The following is an 11,453-nucleotide window of genomic DNA, read 5'->3' as shown; positions in this document are numbered from 1 at the left end:
CCTATATGTGCCAGCTCTCGTTCACCGCATCACTCCCAGGAGGGATTTGTTACCATATACATGTGGTAGTGATGTGTGTGAACACTTAGGATCACAGGGGCATTTTTTTCCCTCACTAGGAGGTTTTTCCCCCTGTGCATTGTATATACGCCCATCACTTTAGGGTTATCTATCTTTCCATTGCACACTAAGTAATACACTCTCTGTTGTGTGCTTTGAGCTTCCTTCGTCTTCTCCAAGTTGTGTGTGTTTTCTTGCAACCCTAATTCCAACAAAAAAATAATAATGCATTTTGGAAGTTAGACAAAAGTACACTTAAGGAAGATATGTCCCAAAACCTTTCACAATCATTTTATGAAACACCCATGAGAGAAGGAGGCCTTAGAAAAGATTAAACCAAAAGCACAAGTTTAGAATGCTTTCTATGGCTTGACCCTTACATGTATAGTCTTGCATCATTTCCTTCGACATAGTTAGCCGCACCCTTGCGGAGCTCTTGCTCCTTCTGCATCCAAACAAAATGGAACCTTGATTTGCTAATGATTAGTGATGATACTTTTGCTACTCCATGATCTTCCCCTACTCTTTTAAACTCTAAAAGAGATCAGATAACAAGTTTATGATGACATTGATATAAGCATAGTGTGCAAATATTTGCACATGGATGCTCCCAAAAAGAGCCAATTATATGCACCACATAGACACATGCATGAAAGCACCCTCAAACAAAAAGGCATAAGACAGAGATCAATGATCTTGAATATCCATTTTATAAGAAAGAGAGTGTGGGAACCTTGAATAACCACTCTATATACTATGCTTCTCGACAAAATTACCCAAAAGCACTTTGCTACACATGTCAAGACAAAGTTGCTACATCGGTTGCCTTGTAGATGTTACGTGTAATCTAATTCATGATACACATACAAAAGAAGCATCCAACATGCAAGGCTCTCCTAAAAGATAAAATTAGAGAGAGAGAGAGATTATCTCGCTCGCTCATGCACACACACAAAGAAGGGCTATGTCGATACACTCCTCACATAGACGAAAAAGAATGTATACATGTGTAGTCAAATAGAAGCAAGGTCGCAATAAACTCTTGCTCATGCAGGCACACAAAGAAGGGCTATGCTAATTAGACGAAAAAGTCTATATTTTTTTCATAACCTATGAAGACCATCTCTCTCTCTCTCTCTCTCTCTCTCTCTCTCTCACACACACACACACACACACACACACATAATGAGTTCAACTCTCCTCGTTGGATAGATCTTTAAGGTCTCTTGGGATAGTTTCCAACGACGTTAAAACTGTGTGTGCGTGTGCTAACAAAAAGAGGAAAATGGTGTAACCTTTCTAGCACCCAAGTGTGGAGATTGGTTATGCCATTACTCTCTTGAATAATAGGTCTTGAGTTCAACTCTTCTCATTGGATAGATCTTTAAAATCTCTTGGGATAGTTTCTTACAACGTTAAAACTATCTTCTTCTTCTCTCTGTGGAGTTGACTGTTAAAACCATTGACTGTTAAAACCATTATTCTCTCTGTGGACTTGACTATATTTTTGACGTTAAAACTATCTTCTCCTTCTTCTCTGTGGCTCTCTCACTTGACGTTATTTTTATTTTTATTTGGAGTCGAATCGCACCGGCCATCCCTCGGTCGCAGAAGCCGATCCGGAAAGAGTTTGGCGAAGGTGCAGGGTGAGCGGTGGTGAAGAGCACAGTGTGGAAGCTGAAACTAACCGCACTATGGGTGCACAGACGGGCAAGTAAGGCATGACGCACCTCACAACGGATAAGGGCAAAGCAGTTCCAGACCTGGGCAGCGACTGATGTGACGAATCTGCTGAACAATGGTACAATGGAGATGGCAATTTTGGGTAGAGGGTTGCAGCTTGAGAGAACTATGGCCACACATAGTGCACAGTTGGAGGGAATGCAAGAAACGAGAGAGAGGGAGAGAGAGGAAGAAGAAGAAGAGAGCTTTAACGTCGTAGGAAACTATCCCTAGAGACTTTAAAGATCTAACCGATGAGAAGAGTTGAACTCAACACCTGTGCCGGCCACACCTGTGCCGGCCACACATAGTTGGAGGGAATGCAAGAAACGAGAGAGAGAGAGAGAGAGAGAGAGAGAGAGAGAGAGAAGAAGAGCGTCTCTTAGGAAACTATGCCAAGAGACCTTAAATATCTAGCCGATCAGGAGAGTTGAACTCAAGACCTGTTATTAGAGAGAGAGAGAGAGAGAGCACCTCTATTAATATCTAGCTACATCAAAAGAGCAAGGTGATGTTAATATCCCATCCCATTTGGGTGGTGTACCTCTTCTCGTTTCGAGAGGTGCATGTGAGTAGTGGTTTTTGACTTTCTACAAGAAGCTTTAGAAGAGAAGAGAGTTAGGCAAACATTTATCACTTCACTTGTTTCCTTATGTTGAGTGGATCTACCTTTTCATGGACACATTGTGATTTTATTATTTCCTTACATTGACCGGACCTACCTTTTTATGCTCCTTGATATCTTGCAGCCTTGTTTTGAGATACAATCTACAGGACGCCTTTCCACGGCTCATTGTCTCACATGTGGAATTAGCACACTCAGAATGCTCGGCTTTCGACCCATTCTAAGCATTTGAAGCTTCAATTACATTGATCTATACATTTTGCATTCATTGTGACGGAGAGAATGTACATTTGCCCGTAGTACTGTGGAAACCCATAGCAAGAAGTTGACACTGTGTATAAGAATAGAAAGAATTGAAGCTACTGCATGATCAGTAGAATATACAAGAAAACAGGTTCAAAGGAACATGTTGACGATGGCTTATACCAGAGACCTTCCATCTTTAGCTATTTCTCTGGTTCAGGATCAGAGGCATATGATAGAGGTCTACCTTGAAAAACATAATGGCAGCAAAATACCCCTCTTGTTAGTGGAGGATAACAAGGCAATCAAAGATCATGTCGAGTGCGCTTGAAATGTGACCATGTTGTCAAACCTTTGCTTGTGGTGGGTATTTGTACCAGAGCACTTTCCAAACCTTCACTAGAGTCCTTCGAAAGTTACTATCTGCAGCTCAATGATAATCACTCTTATCCATTCAATACTTTCTGAGGATCCAGTTGTCCACTGCAATAACTCGATGGCACAGCAGTAATTTCTTGCCGTCCTCTCCATTCCTCCCCTGGTTTTAACACGATGGGCCTCTCAACTGCTGCAGCCTCTACACAGACCATTCTTTTGTAATCTTCATCACCAAGATCCGCTATTGTTTTTGATTTTCGACTCCAAGGGTTCCAGACCACTGCACCAAGCACGACTTTTAAACGACTTCTCTTATTGCACTCCATAGCCACACTCATGAAGTTCGTTTCATTTACCTGCATCTGGAAGTCCCTCTTTTTTTAGCACAAAAGTTCTCTTTTTTTCATGGTCAATGATGGCAATTTTTGTTGGTGTGCTCAAATAAACCCTGTCCAACTTGGAAAAAGAAAAGAGGTGGTCAATCAAATGAAAATTAAACCATCACCTCAGTACATGCCAGCAGACCCTACGATGAGAAAGCTAACCAACAAAGGGCACGTACCTCTCCATCAAAAGTTATCGCATCGCCTTGTTCGGTAAAACGTTCTTTGTTTTTCAGGTTGTCAAAGTAATCGAGTGTTTCAAGGCCTTCAACTCGAACTTCACTGGAGGAAAAGAAAATGGAAAGTAAATAGAGAACTCAAGAAACATCCTAGGAAGGCAACTTTAATGGAGGACTCTTTTCTGCATATGCAAACGGCCAGGAGACAAACCAGCCATTGAAAGGCAGCCAGAAAACCAAGATGACCTTACGTGTAAGTTAACGCAGGCAAGGTCTTATGGCCTATTAACAAGAACCCTCAGTCCCCCAGCCCTTTTCTGAGCGTATATGGAGCTTCTGCTACAATCATGTGTGTACCCTCTGCATCAGAGCCTGGTTGAAATCCCCAGGATGGCTTGTCTATTATGTGATTTCAATACTGCCCTCAAAAGAAAGCCACAGCAGTGTGACTCAGATGGGACGTGTGGCAAGTAGCTCTACTGGTTAAAGATGAAGTCCTCAAAAGTGTGCACCCAATTGTCAACTTTTGGTGCACACGCATTGTAAATCCCATGTGTTCATTTCACATACAACACAATGACTCATATTTAGCCCATCAAACTGTCGTTTGTTCAGATACCCCTCGGCTAAGCCTTCTTCGATCAAGGAGCAGCAAGCACAAGCTTCATCAACCTGCAGCCCGGAATTGACTCCTCGTCAAAAAGGAACGCGGTATATCTGAAATCTTGTTGTGAAGAGTTCAGAAGAGCCTCATGCATCTTGAACTTGAGGGTGTTCATAATTTTCAATCACTTCTAGATACTGCTGAACAAATTTCGTCTTGAAAGAGGTATATTTGTAGCACCTCCAGCAGATGCAAAAGTGCTTTACACCTGCCAACATTGAGAATACCTGCTTCTCTGCATTCCTTGACAACGAGCTCTTTCATAATATCAAGAAACTAATTCACATACTGAGAGAAACTAATTGTTTTCAGTGCTGATGCAGGACCTGCTCACATGGCAGGCTGAAAATGTGGCAGCAACGGCTGAGGGAATAAGACTCACAATGCAAAAAATAGAGAGGTGCGGCAGAGATCAGTGGTGTCCTTTCCACCTCTGGCAAATTCTCCCACATGTAAGATTTCTCATTGCTTTCCCAAGGAAGCCTCCGACCAACAACGTAAAGATGCTTCTGGACTATCATCCCATCTAGCCCAAACTGTAAGGGGAAACCCATCTATACAGTGCCCTCCAGAAAACCCCAATCAACTCTATCATAAGCCACCTCAAATTCAAAAAGCATGATAGCTACCGGCAACTGGCGTGCCCACTAAACTGATAAAATGTGAAGATGATGTCCAAAATGAATCGATCCCGCACAAAACCTTTTTTGTGAGCATGGATGAGACCAGTCCGTAACGGTCATAAATACACACTAATCGTACGAGCAAAGAATAGATGGAAGACATGAGAGATTGGCCTCCACTATCGGAAAACTATGCATCTCCGTCTTTCGGTATAGGAGGAATGAGCCCTGAAGACAGTGGCAAGCTTCTCTCTTGTATCAAAAATGTGTCGTAAGCCAGAGAGCATCATTGGACTGAGCACATGATGCCAAAACTCCAAGAAATTTACTGAGTCAATGATCCTCTCCAAGACGAGTAAAGCTGCACCATCAAGACCAGCCATTGCATCACGCATCTCCTGCAAAGTTAAAGGAGCCGGTAAATTGTGACACATAGCCTCGGCAACCACTAATTGAACATGAGACCAAACCTCCTCTCTGGCATGCATAACATCATTTGTCAACTGATCTGCAGTAAACAAATGCTCAAAATAATATGAAGCTATGCCAAGGGCCTTATCAGGATCTGTTGCAGATCTGTGTGCAACCTGTTTGCAAAATCGCACAGGGCCCTAATAAAAGGCCCCTTGGGACACTCCCTAAAAATGTGCAAAGAAATCCTTATTCACCCTATTCGACTTTGATATCCATGTCAATATCGAAGCATGATAAGAGAATTCGGATTTCTCACTCTGAATGTGACTAAGAGTCTTTGGTGTCAAACTTGCGCTCACCCAGAAACTCATTGCCTAGAAACTCCTCAAGCTATCAACGTATGCATCCCAAACGATCTTGTAACTTTGGATCTATAGAATTAGTGAGCGACCAAACATCCTAGGTCGTCCAAGACAATGGAACATCATGTAACACCGAGTCACAGATATGTGTTCCTCGTCTAGGCATAGAGTAAGTCTTAAATCTCAAATGCAAGGAAACTCAAGCATGATCAAAGAGTATTGTAGAAGACGAAATCATAACTGTCCCACCATGAGATGCTGCCCAGGCGTCAATGTAAAATCTATCTAATTGCTCTAGCAAGCGAGTCAAGGATGGGACACACAAGGTATCTGTACCAGAAACTACAAAAAGGAATCTGTCCCAAGCATTTCTCTCACGTGGCGCAATAAATGGCAAAAAAGACCGCAGAACTGCACGCCAATCCTTGGAGGTCTCTACATTGTTGAAATCACCCCCAACAAACCATGAAGCCACGGTTTGTTGGGGGTGATTTCAATAGTAGGTAATACATTCACAATCTGCTCCCCAAACTCAGCTCTCTTCTGAGCCGAAGTGGAGGACATCACATCTACCAAAGAGTCATCAATCTCTAGAGAAATCCACATCGCTCTACCATGTACCAATGTACCATGGTCACATACACAATGTTGCCAATGGAGTCCTATAGAAATGCATACACCATTGCTAGAATACTCCAGGCGGATCATAGTTTCCCAAAAAGTATGAGAAGCCCCAACAACTTGCCACAACTACAATAACTATCCCCATACATAGCTTGTGCTCTTGCACAAGAAGTATATCCACATCTCGATCTACATGGGAACACAAATCTTTGCGTTTTTTAAATTCTAACTTGCTCTCTCGCCGACGTAGCAAGCGAGCCTTGCAACACAAATGGCGCGCTTGCAGACCACCTCAATTATCTACAAGATTATTGGCACCCGACCTTGCAGAGACCAGGTGCGCGATCTCCTCCAGGCCCGCCTTCTCTTGAAGGTGGGAAAGATCATTGACGTACAATTCCTCAAGCGTGGTTACTACCAGATCAACTTTTGAGACTTCCGAGATGGCGACCAAATGTCATTTCAATGAGCCCCCTGGCCAATCGTGCAATCAAGGCTCACTTTCAACACTTTCACCATGATTTTGATTGATTCTTGTCAAGGAAGCAGATCTGTCCATTTCGGTCTGCTTCCCCGGCCTAAGGAGAGAGTTCCTTCCGCTTTTGTCCAGGATCAGTTTCGAGATAGGGACCATCTTGGAGACACCACGCACTTTTGGTGCAAGCCTCTCCTTTTGCGTCAGTCCAGTGCGGGCTGACCAATTTCGACTACGATTTTACACGCTTTCTGGGAGACCCATCTCTTGACCTCGAGGCTGCTTGCTTCAGGGTACATGTTCTTTTTTTGGTAGCCAGAGGTGCAAAGGCCTCGGACACAGCAGTTGGTTTCTCTTTAGCAGTGTGTGGCAAGGATCACACAGAGTGGGACATGCATACAAGGCTGAATTGGCTCCATGTCCAAGCTCGAGTTCTCTCACTACACAGGGGATTTGAGAGTGACAAACTTGATACAGAACCTATGGCAGCTAACCAAGTTCTCTGTGGCACCGCCTAATGTGGTAGGATGTAGACACATTATGGTATACATTTTTGTAGACACATGACACTGCCTGATGTAGCAGGATGTAGACACATTGTGGTATACCTTTTTGGAGACACCCAGAGTGCGTTTGCAACAGACTTGGGCACCCGAGTCGAGATCTGACACGACACGCAAGAGAATCACTTTTAAAATACTTCACACTTAAATCACAATTCAATTTAGTTGACACGGCTCGGCGTAGTTCCGTGCCTAGAGAGATTGGCCCCAAAAACTGGCGCCCCTTTCAATATTTCTTCTTGTATTAACGCTTGAGCAAAGTACGCTTGCCCGCAGGTCCTCTCTGCTCCCAGGCTCGTCAACACATATATGAGCTACAGAGAGGCCCAAGGGACTTATTAGAAGGCCCTTGGCCATGGAAAAGCAATTACATGAAAAGCCTTCAACTCAAAAACACCTGGCTCGAAAAAAACTAGCGCTAAAGCTGCTAGCGCAATCTACGGAATTCTGTACAAGTGCCACGTCGGCGCAACCAACAGAATTTAGGATTTCCGTACGGTCTGCCACATTAGCACAGCTAGCATGATCTGCGGATTTCCGTACAACCAGCCAGCCAACTTCTTTAATATTTTAACGTCCCTAGGGCCCCATCGGACGGGACCCTATAAGTTGGAACAACTTATCACTCTAGGCCTCTTTCCTTTGGGCATGCAACGTCATCAATTTGTGACATACCCCCCTCTTGAAAGAATTGTAATCACCCTCAATTACGCTTGCAAAACAGTTTGAGGCCATAAACCAGTTCAATAGACATTGACTCTAAGTACCGACACACTAGACAATACATATCTAGCACTTGCACAAAGACGACTCAGCCAATGCACATTCAAATCATATCCAAATCATTCACATAAAAATTCTTTCCAGATCTAATACCATGATTCCTGGCAACGTTTTTAACAATCACATCTAGATCCACACCGGACCTCACTGATGTCGGATTAGCTAATTCTTATTGCGATCATGTCTATAGATTCTCAAGACCGAAATACTGCAGTCATTTTGGCTTTAAATCTTGCACTCAAACAAAATCACATGAGAGAGTACACATCAATCAGATTCAAGTTCGGGAATTCTCATTTTCAATTTCCTTATTCATAAAGTCCTACAACAGAATACTGTCAGCATAGCAATATTCCTGAAATCCAAAGGGAAATTAGTGACTTTATTCCGTCCAAGTAATCTGTGACAAAGGAGCGGAGTAACTCCCCTCTCGTGCAGTCCCGTCTGCACCAGATTCAACCCTACTGATCTGCGGGATCTTTTGGAATAGACGCAACTAAGCCAAAAGCCTCAAGGTGAAGTTCCAAAATTTGAGGAGTATCTGCTAGGTCCTCCTCCTCCATCCACTTCGCATCCAATGCTCGATAGTTCTTGAATTTCACTAAGAACCGCCGAATCACTTTATCTTTCACTTTCCTTTCTTTATGGGCCATGCTCTGTTTTGGAACAATTATCTCCTTGCTCTCTTCCACTTCAGGTTTCTTATCAAGCTCCCTGTCAACTGGCACCTCACCCTTGAACTCACATGAAAAGCATTGCGAATCTTCCAAGTGTTTGGCAACTTGAGTCTGAAGGATACATCATTTATCTTTCTTGGATTTGGAAAGGGCCATAATACCTCATGCTGAGTTTTGGAAAAAGCAGCTCCTTCCCCTTTCGTTTCCTTAGGCGTGCCTTCTCAAAACGTAAGAGCACCCAATCATCTTCCTTCAACTTCAAGTTGCGTCTAAAATCCTAGCAGATTATAACTTGAAATTTCTCGACATCTCTCAGTAGATGTCTCTTACCAGCAGACGACCGTGGAGGTCCAGTGCGATTACAATCTTGGGACTACCATCGCCACCAAAGAAAACACTATCTGTCCAAGAGCTGATGGACCATGCTGTGCTCGGTTACGACCTTATGGAATGAACCTAACACTAATTTATGGTGCAGGTTTCAAGATGGAAAGTCACTCGACTTTTCGAGCTCGACTGATGTCGAGATTGCTTTTTAAGTTTGAAATATGTTTGAGAACTTGTTTGGTGATCCTGTTGGAATTTGTTTGAAATGGATGGTATCTATTTTGAACCTGTTTTGGTGCCGATTTGAAATGTTTGACTCTAGTTTTAATACTGGTTTCATTGATTCATGTCTTTCATGTCAAAAACCTTTGCCATTTTTGACCCGGGTGGAGAAGTGAGAAATACTGTTTTGGTATTGTTTGAACCTCGGAACGACGCACGTTGATGCCTGGGGAGCGTTTCGTTGTATACTTGATAACCTCGGAACGACGCAGGCTGATGTTTGGGGAACGGTCCGTTGTATGCTAGAAAACCTCCGAACGGCGCAAGCCGATACCCGGGGAGCGTTTGGTTGTATGCTTGTAAAATAAATGTTGTTGTGACTCCTGGCCCGGACCTGGATGGCTATGTGGGAGGAGTATTAAGAAATCTAAGCACTGGTTACTCTCAGCACCTCCAAACAACGCAAGCTACGGTCTGGAGGGCGTTTGGTTGTAAAAGGCCTCTATATCTCCTGGCCCGAACCTTTTTAGGTTATGTGGGAGGAGTGATGAGGGAGTCGAAGAAAATCTCCCGGCCCAGACCTTGTTAGGTTATGCGGGAGGAGTGTTTATCGACGAATTTATGTTTCTATGTCTTGTAACATGCATATGTGAGCATTTGTGTTGCATTGTCATGGCCAACCATTGAATATTCCTAAATGGATGAGATTGCCTAGGTATATAATTTTAGTACATCGATACCCGTGGAAGATCAATGCGGTTTGGGTGTAATGGCTAATTTTACTACGCCAGCATATAAAGAGTTCCAAACTGGACGAAAGGAGAAGCCAACTCCTTGATCAAAAGAGCCGAAAGGAGAAGCCAACTCCTTAACAACAAAAATAGCAAACTGATTGTCCCTTGGAATGTCCGTTGGAAATTTTTGAGCTAGCTTGAGTTGTTTTGCAGATATGCTGTAATCGCAGACGATTACTTTTTTTCAAGAAGGAGGGATGTCACAAACTGCTGATGTGTCAAAGCCCTGAAGAATGGAGCCAACTTGCTGATGCCGGCCGAGGGGCCTAAACCCTAAGAAGAACAAGTAATAGAAGAAGAAGTCCTACCAACTTATGGGGACCCCGTTTGATGGGGCCCCAAGTGACATAAAGGATTAAAATAAAGCAGGACCCACACACACACAAAGAAAGACTTGCGCCAAAAAAACTGATGACGTGGCAACTGTACGGACAACCCGGATTTTGCGCTGACAATGGTGACGTTGCAGATTTCCGCAAAACGCGCTGACGGTGCTGACAAGGCAATTGTACGGAATTCCGTGATTTACGCTGGCATCTTTTTGGCATTGCTTTTGAGTTTGAAGGCTCTTCATGTAAACTGCTTTTCATAGGCCAAGGGCCTTTAAATATGTGCAAAGGGCTCATTCTCTGGCATGCTTCCTGGAGAAGCTGCAGAGTCTGAAGTACCGGCTTATACTGTGTTGATGCAAGATAAAGAAATACCGAAGGGGGCGCCAAGGTTTAGGGCCAATACTCTTTGGGGTGGAATTCCGCCACTCCGTGTCGCGTATCATCTCTCTCTCTCTCAGTTCAGTTGTTATTGAAGTGCTAAAAGTCTGTTCAGTCGTTTTCTTTTCTATTGGCACGTGGTGCCCGTCTTGTGACAAGATGGACATGATAGTAACAAGATTTAGTCAATCAAGACATCTGCGAGAGATCAATGACAAATCTAGATGTGATTGCTAAATACGTTACAATAGATCATGATTCTCGTCCAAGATCTCGATGAGAGTAGTGATGTGAATGTGATTTGAATGTTCAGTGACTGTCATCTTTGTGCAAGTGCTAGATATGTGTTGTCTAGTGCGTCCGTGCTTAGAGTCAATGTCTACTGAACTAGTTTCTGGCTTATGTCGGTTTTTGTAGGCGTAATCGAGGGCAATTACAATTCTTTCAAGAGAGCGGTATGTCACAAAATGAGGACGTGGCATGTCCGACCGGGCAAACCCTAGGTAAACTGACAGGTTCAATATTATAAGTTGTCTGACTTGGCAGAGCGTATGGAACTGCTAAGGTGGCACAGCATACGGATTTCTGCAAATTGCGTCGCGATTGGTGCTAGCAGCTTTTTGTG

At 43.5% G+C, this 11,453-nt stretch overlaps 1 protein-coding gene across 1 annotated transcript in view; it reads right to left on the bottom strand.

The window, feature by feature from the left end:
• Positions 1-2,571: 2,571 nt before the first annotated feature.
• LOC147417653 (putative glucose-6-phosphate 1-epimerase) overlaps positions 2,572-11,453 on the bottom strand; it is an 80,254-nt gene continuing 71,372 nt past the window's right edge. Inside the window, exons 8-10 of the mRNA XM_086507608.1 lie at positions 3,591-3,693; positions 3,385-3,484; positions 2,572-3,308 (exon numbers count right to left, since the gene is read on the bottom strand). Of these exons, the coding sequence (XP_086363734.1) occupies positions 3,097-3,308; positions 3,385-3,484; positions 3,591-3,693 (415 nt within the window). The 3' untranslated portion in view covers positions 2,572-3,096. The remainder of the gene's footprint in view (positions 3,309-3,384; positions 3,485-3,590; positions 3,694-11,453) is intronic.

This window comes from Adiantum capillus-veneris, chromosome 30 (genome assembly GCF_014529385.1).
Source record: "Adiantum capillus-veneris isolate H3 chromosome 30, ASM1452938v2, whole genome shotgun sequence".
NCBI lineage: Eukaryota > Viridiplantae > Streptophyta > Polypodiopsida > Polypodiales > Pteridaceae > Adiantum > Adiantum capillus-veneris.
The sequence above is the reverse complement of the archived record's forward strand: the minus strand, read 5'-3'. Positions and strand labels throughout refer to the sequence as shown.